Source organism: Tetrao urogallus, assembly GCF_951394365.1.
Source record: "Tetrao urogallus genome assembly, chromosome: 6".
In the NCBI taxonomy this organism is placed as follows: Eukaryota; Metazoa; Chordata; class Aves; order Galliformes; family Phasianidae; genus Tetrao; species Tetrao urogallus.
In genome coordinates, this window is record NC_136819.1 from 19,022,258 (window position 1) to 19,036,038 (window position 13,781).

At 35.0% G+C, this 13,781-nt stretch overlaps 1 protein-coding gene across 1 annotated transcript in view; it reads left to right on the top strand.

Annotated features, from left to right (window-relative positions):
- PDHX (pyruvate dehydrogenase complex component X) overlaps positions 1 to 13,781 on the top strand; it is a gene marked incomplete at both ends in the record, with an annotated part of 37,455 nt that overhangs the window by 13,841 nt on the left and 9,833 nt on the right. The window contains 4 exons of the mRNA XM_079537098.1: positions 3,557 to 3,759; positions 4,454 to 4,552; positions 9,096 to 9,279; positions 9,899 to 10,046. Of these exons, the coding sequence (XP_079393224.1) occupies positions 3,557 to 3,759; positions 4,454 to 4,552; positions 9,096 to 9,279; positions 9,899 to 10,046 (634 nt within the window). The remainder of the gene's footprint in view (positions 1 to 3,556; positions 3,760 to 4,453; positions 4,553 to 9,095; positions 9,280 to 9,898; positions 10,047 to 13,781) is intronic.

Below are 13,781 nucleotides of genomic sequence, written 5' to 3' on the forward strand. Positions count from 1 at the left end.
ACAAGGCAGAAGTTTTATGTTGTTTCATGCCAGCTATAATTCAACACCATCTTGATTTGAGTTCATTACAGAAAACCAAGTAAATAAAGGGAAGCTAACATTGTTTTTCACCTTCAAAGATTAATCATTAGATTAAATTCAAGCTTCTCTAATGCTTTTGCTTTCCATGACTGTATGCTGCAAGTATCTATAGTTTTAGAAAAAGCAGAGTAATAATAGAATAGCTGTATCTGCATATATTCTTTGTCTCTCCTAATCTGTCTTTTAATGGTCACATCTTGTTCAGTATAACATGCCATAAAAACTTAAATGAGTGGATGAAAATTTTAGAAGGGTAATTTCAGAGAAGTGATTATTCTTTCAGCAGAATTAATTCTTAAATTACCACTGACTTTTTGCCTAAAATATGTAAATTTGGACTGAAAATGGAGAATGAATAATTTTTTTAAAGAATTGTATTTAATATCCATTACCATTTTCTCATTCATGACCTGAGTGAGATCTGCTATGAACTGAAACTACTTTGTATAAAACTTCCACTGTAAAGTGAACCAGCATAAAGTCCATCCACTTTGCTTGCCACTGTGCTGCAGTGGCACCAGCTCAGAGGTTACTCCTCTGTACAGTTAAAGTTGTCTCCTCCAACTGTTTCACTTGTCATGCCTTATTTGTACTTTGTTTATTTGTCAGCAAAATTAGGTTTCTTTTAGAACCTCCTTGGTTGTGGACACACACAGAGTAATAGAAATGTTCCAAAGTGACTTTTTTTTCCCCAGTCTTTCCATATGATAGCCTTCAAGACTCATTGAGGTCTATGTAAAGGAGTTTTCTGGTGTTATGAATTTTGAAAATGCAGAGGACGTGATTAAAAAAATCCAGGAGGTAGAAAGTTAACCAATACAATAACGTTTTTTTCAGTCTCTTCTAGTTCTGAGCTGCAAAGGCTGCATAGATTTGTTTTTATGCTTCTGAAGTATTTTTAAACACATACTGTTAAAAACACACACTCTGCAGTTATCTGGGCTGGAAACATTTATTGGAAAATATGGAATGCTGGAGTTTTCACCTAGCTATTTATCTTAAAGAGCAGTGAATATGAGAAGAAGTGCCATAGGCTCAGTATGAAGAGCAGTGACAGCTTTGAATGCTCATGTCACACTGACTTGTAGACGAAGTCTAACTAGGAGAAGCGTTACTGAATCATCAGCTGTACCTGTTGAATTTCTGCATGTTATCATAGCATCCTTAAAGCTCTCTGATAACAAAATTGCAATAAAGATTTATACAGCACAAACATATCCTAGCACTTATTGGTCTGTTTAAGTACCATATGTAGAATGTTTATTGAAGTAGAGCTGCTCTTTATTTTGTATGCACAGCCTTGTAAAGAAATGAAGACGTGGAAAAAAAAAAATCCAAACCCAACACTGATTAGTAGTTATTAACTGTTACATGTCAATATGAGAAGCATTTTGAACTTGTGGGGCATCTGTTTTGTGTTGTTGTTGATGCTGAATACAAGATTCATAGCAAATGACTGAGTATTACGCTGACAAGCATGGTTTTTTAAATGCCTTATTTAGTGCTAAATATGATAGTGCTGCAAAATTATTAGAGTGTATAATTTTAGTATTTTCTATTTTTAGCATTATTTTCTTTTGTTTTTCCCAGTTTTTGTGCTTCAATGAGTCGATTAGGTAGGTTATGTTTGCAGTTGCTTCAAACTGCTGTTTTGTTTGATTGTGAGTGGTGGTAATACTGCCAATAGGCACACTTACACAAATCTGCTTATCAGCGGACCTTCCTGTGATAGGATCTTTCAGCCTTAGTCCAAGCAGTTCACAATTTTTTTGTTTGGCATTCTGTTATCCTGGGGTACTTTAATCTCAATAAAAATAAAATATGATGAAATCTTGATGCATAATTTCTTCTCTCAGGCAAAGCTTTTCAAAATACTAATGGGAAAAAAGTGCACCAGGAGATCAGAACAGGAAATATCCATCTAAGTCTTAGGGTTGATTTTATTTTTTTTATTTTTATTTTTTTTTCATATAATAATTACTCTTAAAGTATTATTTACCTAGTGTTTATGGAGGGAAAAGAAGTAGACTGGCAAAACTGTAAATATGGAGTATTTTGTGAGAATATAGACAAGATTGGCTTTGCTGTTCTTTCTTAGATCTACTGTTGATCTTTCTGGGTAGAGAGGCAGGTAATCTTGTGAAATGTGATGCATCCTGTTAGCAGAGTTAGAGTATGTGAGCAACAGCGTCCTAGTATTTGCAGCTGCTGGTACAGTCTTTATGGTTTTGCAGCATTCTGTTTTATTAGTGTTTAAGTTTCTAGAAAACTTGGCTTTATCTACTAAGAACAATATGATGCCTTATCGCGTACGTCATTATTTTGTTTCTGTTTTAGTTTAGGCTTTTCAAATGTTTGATAGTAATTTGCCTTTTCTTACAAAGTTATCAGCAGTGCAGATGCACCAGGTCTACTTGAGGCAAATGTTTATGCAATGTGGCTTTTTGAGAGAAGAATGAGTGTGTCTTCTCATTGTTTGGAAATTGGCTGTGTTTGGGCCGATACAGTTGAAGTTATACAGAACTACTTTTTTGCCCCGCTGAGCTTTGGAACCTGGCATTGATGCCCTGGAAACGTTAATGCCTGTGAGGGCCTGGAGAGTTGTACTTCTTCAACTGTTGTGAAGACCATCAGAGTATCCAATTGTGCAGCCCTTCTTCAGGTTGTTAAGTTAATGTAGTGGCTGTGACTTTATTTGCTACTGCATTGAAGAGCTATTTTGACTGTGGTACAGGTACAACTTAACTTTAGAAGGAGCATCTAAAACTAATTGGGCTTATCCAGTCTATATATATTCTATTCTTCCTGCATGATTTCTGTTTGGATGTTTTCTGAAATAGTGAATTACCACATTAGTGTTAGCACTTCCTTTTTGGACAGACTTGTTTTTTGATACCTCTTGTATTAAACTAGGTACACTACAGTGGTGGATGTTAGCATGAAGCAAATGTTATATTCTTCAAAAAGAAGAAAAGAGATGCTACTGTTGCTGTAGGGTTTGGGGACTTTGGCTTCTGTTGTTTAGCTTCTGCATTTATGAGTTGTTTGTTTGTTTGTTTGTTTTTAAGAAGTACCACTACCAGAGACATTGTAGTTATCTCAAGGCACATTGCTGTATGTGTCTGGCAAAATTTTCAGGCTTTCTTCTAAAAGATCCACATCCATTTCGCAAAGAATCTAATGCAACTTTTTCTTAGAGATGCTCTGTAGTGTGTAACTCCTGCACTTTGACTTCTGAATGCTAGCTTTAGATGTATGGGGCTTTGGTGCATTAGTTGATACTTCTCTTTTACCTTATAATAGCAGCTGTAGTTAATTACAGTCATGAGTCTTTGTTACTAATGGTAGAAATGAAACAGGATATATTTTCCTGAAGGAGTGTCATTAATATACCTGAAATTTTCAGTTACCCTTTTTAGTCATGAGTCTAGACAATGCAATATTTAACTGAATGTTCTCATTGCCTTAAATTTAGGTAGAAGAAGGAAGCAAAAATATACGGTTGGGCTCCCTAATTGGTCTGCTGGTAGAAGAAGGACAGGACTGGAAACAGGTTGAAATACCAGCTGATGCTAGTGATCCATCTTCTCCGGCACCACCTGCAGCTGCTGTTACAACTCCTGCAGGTCCGTCAGTTTCAGCCCCTCCTAAAGTGGAACATCAACCTGGAAAACTGCAGTGAGTTTTCATGCCCATTATGGAATTGAACTTTTCTTTGTTTAGATTAGTAGAGCTGATTCTGAGCTTAGATGAAGTTTTGTTCACAGTTGATGTACACTAGTGCTTATGGATCAGGTGGTCAGTTTACATTTAACTTGCTTTCTGTGTTGTTTTTTGTTGGTTTGTTTTTTGAGAAAGATAAGACAACATTCCATACATTCTAAGTTCTTGTACTTTTTGGTACTGGAAAAGAATTGTTTTCATTTTCATAACAAAGGAATATGAAAAACTCAAGACCATGACTTATGTGCTCTATGTGAGAAATGATAGAGGTGTAACCTTTGAATGAGTCCCTGAAGCTCATTGCTTATGTTGCTAAAAACTGCTCTTGAAGAATGCATTTGGTTCTGCACTTATCTTCCTTTTCCAGTATATTGTATAACTACTGAAGGAGGAAAATTTGGAGATGAGTTTTCTAGTCCTTATTTTGGTTCTTTTAAGTCACTGTTATGTTTTCAAGTTCAACCTTATGTTAAAGCTTGTTGAAGGGCCGCATTATGATTTGTTAGGATCACAGCCTTTGAACAGAACTGTTTTCTTCCCCAACTATTGTTTCTGAAATACAGCATATGTCTTATAGTTTCTCTTGATATATGGAAGTAAGTAAACCTTACTATTTAAATAGTTAATTTTTTTCTCCCCACTTCTTTAGGTTTCGCTTAAGTCCTGCAGCTCGCAACATTGTGGAGACGCATGGGCTAGATCCAAGCAGTGTTACACCTTCTGGGCCTCGAGGAATCTTCACTAAAGAGTACGTAGCTGTTCAGTTAGATCGGAAAAAACCTATTAAGTGGATAGGGAGAATAGATGAGGACATGCTTTAAAAAGTCTTTAAAGTTCCAAAATAAAATGAATTTTTTGGTTTTTATATCCTGTCATGGCTGTTCAATTCTGCTATTCTGTTTCCTGCAGTTCAGCCTAACAGCTGGCTGTTGGCACCTAGGCAGCAGTGTGGGCTACTGTTGTGGATGTGAAGGATTTTGCTACTCAGAGGTGCAGTCAGAGCCAAAATAAAACAACTCTGGACTGTTTTCATCAGTTCCTTTTCTTTGATAAATTAAAGTTTTTTTCCTTAACTGAAGTTCAACCAGGAAATCTGTCAGAATTGTTTGATTTCTCTGTTGTTAAACTAGGGAGAGCAATGAAATGCAATGCTATTGAATCCAGAGTTCTGTTGTGCTTTTTTTCCCTTTTATTTATTTTTATTTAGTGCTTGTCTTTGGCTTAAGGAATCTTTGTTGTGATCGAGCTCCTGGGTAGTTTAATCTTCTTCTGAATATTCTGAGCTGATGATTGATATTCAACCCTTAGAGCTGGGAGGTCATATATAAAAACCCACCATGGTAGATCCAGAATTCTTAACCTTGAAATAGTATATTTTCTTTGCATTAGTGTGTGAAGTATTAGAGATAAGAGCTTTCAACAGAAGTACTGCTTTTTTTTTTTTTTTTTTTTTTTTTTAAGTGAAATTGTTGCTTTCAACAGATGCCTTCCTTCACTTTCACAGACCTTGAAAGCTGCTGTAATACCATTTCAAAGACAACTAGGTTAGTGTAACTCTGAAGTTAATTCAGAGAAGCAGATAGTGGAAGTTTTCCTTGCTTTTTCAAAAGTTCTTCCTAGTGCCTTTGGCTGAGTTGAATTAAAATAGGATATTGAGTGGATAGAATATTCTGTGTAACAGCAACAAAATATCTGAAGTTATTTTCTTCCTTGTGGTATTCTCTGGCGCATTAGTAGTCCTGGAAGGTGGAAACCCTCTAGGAGTTTGAACCACCTAATTAACATCCCCTAGTTGTCATGGTGTTGTAGCAAAGCTATTTCAGTTGCTACAAAAACTACTTACTGAAAAAAATAAGATTTGTTGATACGTTGCACTTCTGTAAAAAATGAAAGCAACAAAAAAAAACAACCCAAAACCACACACACAAAAAGATTGGACTGTGAAAATATTTTTAAAATGCGGACTGATTTTTTACTATTTTTTAACCATTACTTTGAAATGATGTTAATCTTTCAGATGCCTGCAGGCTTTGCTACTACGCTTTGAAATAAAATGCTTGCAGGTTTTTGTAGAGTGCTGCTGCAGAAATATTTCCTTGAATACTGCTAACTTGAGATCCCTGTTAAAATGTGTGCTATAGTTTATAGCTGAGTGACTCGTAGTCTTCTTCCCAAGCAGACTGGTGATTGATTATTTTTTTTTTGAGGGAGTGTTGCATGTTCACTTTTAAACACTGAGTTTCCTTATTGAACGGAGCTTATCAGATTACCAGAACCAAAGAAAGATAGTGAGTTGTATAGGCAAGCAAAATTCATTTCTACCAGCATTCTATCTTTAGATTCAGTCTACTGTGAATTCTGCTTTTATCAGCAGTAGGTTGTTTCACATGATAGGTTTCCCCGTCATAATTTCCTTCCTTAGCAGACTGATGCATTTTTTTCTAGACAATATATTGTGTTCTTTTCAGAAATACACTAGCAAATCGATGTGTTAACAGAAATTGACCTCTGTTAAAGGTTACAACATGTAACCTCAGACACTGTATTTAGGAGAGTTATGTTAAAATTGCTGATTGTCTCAGTCTGCTTCTATCTTGTCTCATCCTATTTACTGAGTATGTAGAAATTTGCAAATGCAACCACTACAAGGCATGCATGTTAGGTACCAGCAATACCTAAGTTCTCTGAGACCATGTTCCTCCCACTGGTACCCTCTCATCTGCTCTCAGTAAGTGTGACTGGGGATTTCAGAGCTGCTCAGGCATTTGCGTTGTCCTCTTACAAGTAAGACGTAGGGCATTTATGTTGTACTGATTTTGCAGTCGTTTTATGGGTATGTATTGAGTGCAGATGTATAGATATGAGATCTGGGCTGCATATTGCTTGTTAGCTGCCAGTATGTATAAATGAGTTCCTTCTATAATGTTGATAGTGCAGTAGAAGCTTCTGATGTGTAATGTTTCCCTCTTCCAAGAAGTCTTCCATAAATATGCCGATGTTGTGCATCTCATGTTGCCAACGTTTGGATCTTCAGTGTTTATTAGGTGTGTTTATATCCTCTAGCGTGTCGATTTCACACAATTTATCTTTTGAGCACAAAATGCACTGTTTACTTCAGCCATTCATGGAATTTTGGCTGATGTGATAAAGTGCAAAGTGTTAGTCATGTTTCTGTAGTAGTGATTAAACTGAAGAGGTGCAGAATTTGAATACTACTAATAATAACAGTTTAGTATAACATTCTGTTGTTTAACAGATGTTCACTAAGCTCTGATGTCTTGTCTGGATATTGGACTACTCTCTTTCATGTTTGTTACGTCTCCCTCTCATTGTTCTCCATTGTTGTCCTGTATCGATAGGGATTTTATAGAGTAATTAGAAAGGGATAGTGACTTTTTTTCTTTGCAGTTCTAATGAAATACCTCCTTGACATTGTGCAGAAATCCGTTTAATTTGATATATTCCTCCAACTCTTTTATTCGGGCTCTCAATCTTGCAGCCATGACAGTCCTAAAACATTGCTATGCCTGTTTTTCAGAATCAGTTGAATAATGTTTTTGGTGTTTTTTTTTGTTTTTTGTTTTTTGTTTTTTTGTTTTTTTTAAATAAATAGTAAATCTCAGGCTCACATGAGTTTCAAAAAATTGTCAAGTATAAATTTTAGTCTAAAAATAAGCTCAACTTTCACAATAAAGATTTCAGTTAATGCACTAGCAGCCACCAAAACCATTAAAGCATTTTGGTTGTTATAGGTAGGACCATCTGTTTTTCATGCCATATGCATAATATATTGAAGTAATTTTAAAGCATTTCCTTCACTTTAAATATATAAGAAATTATTGAAGCTTTATTCTGTGTAATATGGGAATGATATAATGAACAGATGGTCTCTGTTATGATTGCCAAGTTAAAACTTTTGAGTACCTCTTGGTAGCTTCCAGTTAACTAGGGAAGTTACATTACATCATGTAGTTTCTGCGTGTGTGTGTGTAAAATTGTAATGGTAGAGGATGATTTTCATTCTGTGAAATTTAATTTCTTCTCCCTTCATGTAGTAGTTATGTTACATCCTAAACAAATATTTTTTTAGACAAGTTTTAGCTAGTAGGTAAATTGAGAAAGCAAGGAACAACTTTCACATTGAATTTACATCCTGACTTCAGACTTTTTTTTTTTTAAAGTATTAGCCAAAGTATCTACTGGGGCTAAAAGAATAAATTAAAGCAAATAATCAAGGAGTAAACAGATACTACAGAAAGTGGAGCTTTTCAGATTTTAATTCTTGACTCTGGAGTGATAAATTGTTAGGAAAAAAATACAGAGCCTTTATTGGTGTTCTGAGATTCTGTCCCTTTACAAAAAGCTAATACCATATGAACTGTTAACTCTTACTTAAGTAGATTCGCACTTAAGCAGTAATTAATGAAATTTGGAAATATTTTTGTTTGGTGTCTAAAGTTTAGAAGCCATTCTAAGGTTGTCAGCGGTCTGATTTTTAGATTTCTTTTACATTTTGTCTGCCAGTTTGTAATAAACCTTTGTGTACGTAAACACTTGAGAACATTTGTGCTGTGGTGATGATGGCTTCATGAAGTGATAGAGGAGCACATAGGGTAAATGATACAAGATTGTGTTACCAGATCTGGAGCATAAAGAGATGATCAATGACTGATGCAGCTTTTTTGCCAAGTCACTAGTGCAGATAAATTTTATTAGTATCGCATACTAGCAGCTTCATTTGCGATAGATGGTAGTGGTGTAGATGAGGTGTGGACTTGCATGCTATCTCTGTACCTGTTTATACATATTTAGGTCAGAAGGTACAGATGAATGATTAGTAAATGTATTACTTCATTGATGAGTGCTCACTTTATAGTGAGCACTATTAATAAAGTAGCATTAGAAACCATTTACAAGTAATTAATTTATATTTAGTTGAAGTGATCACCAAAATAGCAAATGAAACAACTGTTTTTTTTGAGACTTTATAGCATGAGCACGAGTGCTCTGATGCCTTATTTACAAGAAATGTTAGCGCAATTCACAACATGCCTTGTACACTGATGTTAGTGGTCATGAATTTTATGCTTCTATGACACAAATGGCTTCTGTTACTGCATATTCAAAGCCCTTTTGTTAACAGGAGTGCTGAACCTTTGATCTGAGAACAGAAATGTGAACACACAAAGGAAGGTTGCTAACCTATTAGAATTAGTGATGGAATAGCAACGCTTTGGGAATTTTTGAAATTTTTTCTTCATTCTCAGTATTTCATTGTGCTTAATCACCAGGGATGCTCTTAAACTTCTGCAAGGGAAGCAGAAAGGTAAACCCAGTGAATTGAAACCTGTGGTTTCTCCAGCTACCCCTCAGCCTACTGCAGTGCCTTCTGTTTTGCCAGCAACAGCTGTGGCTTCTGCTTATCCAAGACCAATAGATCCACCAGTTTCTACACCAGGACAACCTGCTGCGCCGGTAATGTTTCTTTTAAGTCCTCAATGATGTAAGAAGTAAATATTGCCACTGCTGCTTAGGTAGTGATGTGAAATTTCCGGGACTGAAATCTATCTTTCTGTCTGTCTTCACTGATATTTCAGTCAATTTTTTTAAAAATGACTTTCTTCTATGAAGAAGGTGAGAAGAAGTTTGCATTGAAATATTACTCAATTTATTTGGAAGAGTAAGAAGAAAGATTTGCGGTGAAAACCATGTGAAGTGACCTCTCTGGGAACTGAGAAAGCAGTAACTTGCTTAGGAAATACTCTACTATTTAAATATTCAAGCAATATGTAATATTTGGCACGTGAAGATGAGTGTTTGTATACCCTAGCTGAGAATTCAAGCCTGAATATTTGGGCATATTCTAGCAGACTTCTTCAAAAAAATGAGTAGGGCTAATTCTATGCTGTTAATCCCAGTTCAATGGAATGGACTAGAGCACTCACTGATCTTAACTGTATTTAAATTGAGCAGTTGGAATGTATATCTGATCTTGAGGTGCTCAAAGTGCATCAAGGCTAGAGTTTTGTTGCAGCAGAGGGGAATGTATATTTGTTTTCTTGATATTTAGTGTGTAGCACATGATTTCTTTCAGGGTACGTTCACAGAAATACCAGCTAGCAACATCCGAAGAGTTATTGCGAAGAGATTAACAGAGTCTAAAACTACTATACCTCATGCATATGCTGCTGCTGACTGTGACATTGGTGCTATTTTGAAATTAAGAAGTGAATTGGCTAAAGGTTAGTGATTTAACTGATCTGCTGTAGCACATGGTATTAATGTGTACTTTGTCTTGTTCACATCATCTCATGTTCAGTAAGTGTAGATTTTTCTATGGACAGAACATGATATATTCCAATAATCTTTCTTGGTGTCCTGTATACAGACTCAAGCTGTAATCTTATGGTATCTTGACAAGTTATCCAATTCCAATAAGATACATGAAAATAGAGCTGTTACTTTACTTTGCTGAGTAATGCGATTCTTTGAAGACAGCTGCAGAGAGCTATGTGTTGTCCACTACATTTTTGTTTCATTCCATCCAGATGCAGTACTTAGCTTCTTTACAGTTGAAACTCAAATCATCCATGCAGGATAACAGGGGAAGCTTCAAATTAAAATACATTCCTTCAAATGTAATTCCTTCAAATTAAAATACTATCCTTCAGGTACATTGTTATAAAACTTTTGGTTTGGTGGCTTATTCACTGAGTTCACTGAAAAAAAATTGTAGTTGAAAATGGCATTATCCACTGTAAGGAAAGTTCTTAGCCTGTACCAGCCAACGTGTGGTGAATTCCCCTTGAAGACAGAGTAATGGTATTCATGTGAGTAAGACATGGTAAATATCTTTCATTGAAACTTGCATATGTGCTTAAAACTATGTTAAGCTGATAGGTGTACAGAAATCTTTCACACAGAAAACGATAATTTTGAAATGCACATTGGATTAAAACCTTAATATATAAAGTAGAAGTTGTCATAATTGTCATAATGCTCGCACTTTTATTTATATTAAAATATTCTTACTTAATGAAGTTTTCCCTTTTTGTCTCAACTTGTATTCACTGAAATGACTTTAAAAAAAAATATTGTCAAAGTTTAAGAGTATATTTTTTTTCTTGGACTTCATAAAAATGAACAACAAAAAATCCTGAATGTAAATCTTTTTCTTCTTTAGGTTTATAAACTTCTTATTCTAAAATAAAAATAAAGACTGTAATGGAATAATCAAGATCAGAGAGAAGATTGCTGAGCAGTTTTGCTATCAGATTATGTAGTTGTTTTTGTTTTTTTTAAGCAAGGTTATATCTCTGACACTGATCAGGTAAAATGGAGGGGAAAAAATGAATAAATTCACTGTGTTTTTTCAGTCACATCTTCTCATATCTCCTAACCCAATTGCAGAGATTTAGTTTATAAATTTCAGATACATTTTTATTCACAGAAGAGCTGAATTGAGCAGTTGAAAACGTGTGTTGCATATTTATGCCTCTGTATCATTCCCTCTGAAAGAAATGAATTATTTTAAGCTGTCCCAATCCACTCATCTGTTTTCATCTCAAAGCTGTGAAATAGTCATATGAGCTCAATTAAGGTGATGCCACAAATGTAGGAAGCAGTTTCTGAGCTGAAGGAGTACAGAGCTGAGGCAGGAAGTGGTGCCTGCTTGTCTTGCATTTCATTTTTGTCCATGGAACTCCAACTAATTTTAATCCATTGAGGAATGAAGTTTAGCTCTTCAGGAGAAGTAGCTTTCTCAGTAAATCTATGTAGGTTCCTCCAAAAATAATGCTTTTTATTTGTTTTAATGGAAACTACAACATAAACCATTTGCTATGTCCCTCTGTTGCCATCTCTTGCATGACAACAAAATGTAGCTGAGTGCTGTTGAAGAGATTCAAACTTTACTGCCATACTACCATCTGCTTCTCACATAGTTGGCCAACATAAAATAGGAAGCATTTAAACATATTTGTTTTTAAGGTAGAACCTGATGAATTAGTCAAAATGACCATGACATATGATTGACTTCACTGCTTGAAAATGATTCTATTGGCTGTATGTTTCTATATTGACTATTCTTCACATGTGATGTATTTGATATACTGGAATTCGGTTGATATCAGTCAATATCTGTTTTGTCAGTTGCAGCCAAACTGATTAGTCACAGCTTTTAAAATTAATTTCCATTTTTACAGGAGCAATTCCCTTTTCAAATCAAATCAGGAAAATATTGATTAATTTATCTTTTCATAGCTTCAATTTATAATGCTGGTGAAAGAATAGCTTAATTTTTACAAAACTTGAATTTTCAATACCTACAAGTTTGGAATCTATTCTAGGCACTCAAATTATATTTCTGCTGCTTTGTAAATTTAATTTTCTTGTTCATTCCATTTTATGAAATTTAATTTTCTGCACTGCAGTAGTTCAGTCTACACGAACAACTACTTAATTCTGTTTGACGAAGTAGACATGTCCACATATGCTTCATAGCCTAATGCGAAACCTGTTACTTCAGTTAAAAAAAGTGTCTGAAGGCCCTTTGTTTAGTGACTGTATGATGAGGCAAAACATTATTTTTTTTAATAAGTTATTTAATGCACGCTATGCAGTGAGTGCTTTGCAAGTAAGAATAAGGGGCACGAAAATGCGTACGTTGCCCTGAGATGACAAGCACTGAAAACTACCACCTTCCTGAACAGTTGTCATGTCGTCACTCAAGACAACCATCAAGTTAATGAAAAAATTTCTGGTTTCAAATACTTATGACCAGTGACATATTGTAACTTAATAATCTCAAAGTAATTTTTTATTGTTGCAGCTTTGGGTGATGATCCACAAGTAGATATTCCTTAGGCAAATCATATGGAAATCATTCAGTGATTAAACAAAAAAGTTATTGGTGTTGCCATTTATTCATCTTCATTTATTCTTGTGTGTTTTCTTTCTTTGTTTCTTTTATTTATTTATTTTAAGCATCACAAGAGAAGATAGTGGTGTGTTCTGTTTTTTTTTCTGAAAAAAATCATAATTGCCCTAGACAGAATGCCTGGATCTTTGGGATCTTACTGTCCCATTTGTACATTTTCTGAATACCAATGCTAGCGAAATTCAAAAGCTAATTTTCTTGTTTTCAAGACAAAGTTCGCTAGTATTCATGGTAAATCAAGCCACATAGAACTGTGGATGGTGGGGTTGGTTTTCTTTGTTTGTTTGTATTTGATTTGTTCATTTTAGTCCTCTATGGAATTATTCCATATCATCCAGGTACCTCTAGGAACTGAGGTTGTATTTTCCAATGGGTATCGCAGTACAGAGATCTTTTGCTTTGGCATCACTGTGTAAGATACGTAGTCGTTTGCTATTCCTCTGGCTATCCTGTGAATGTATTTTCATCCACTTAGTGTCACAGAGAGCTGTGGAATGGTGATATTGGAGGCTTACTGTTGTATGATAAGACCACACTTAATTTTTCATTTGTGAGATCCTAAATCAAATTAAGCTGATATGTTCCCGTTTTCTAAATGATGAAGAGGAGCTGCTTCCCTTTCACTGGAGTTTGGAATGACTAGTTTTGAATGCAGGAGTAGCCAGAGCATTTTTCTACTTGATCTTTGTTTATTTTTTAGACATTTTACTCAAAAGTTAATGTAAAAAAAAGTATGCAGTGTTGATATTATATCAGCCTTAAGCACATAAATAGCAGTAGCAGGCCATAAGAAGTGAGATATGAAATTGTCATGGGAGTGGTTACTTGCATTCATCCATACTATGAACTTTTGATTATTTGAGGTAAAATATTATCAGATGAACTGCTTTGATTTGTACTCCTTTATGACTGATTTGTCTGATATGTGGATGCATCAGTGTAAATTTCATGCTGTTATGTTAGAATTCTAGGTTTCTGCTTACACATAAATTGCTATTTGTGGCACGTATTGCTATTCAATTTTGTGGCACTTGGTTAA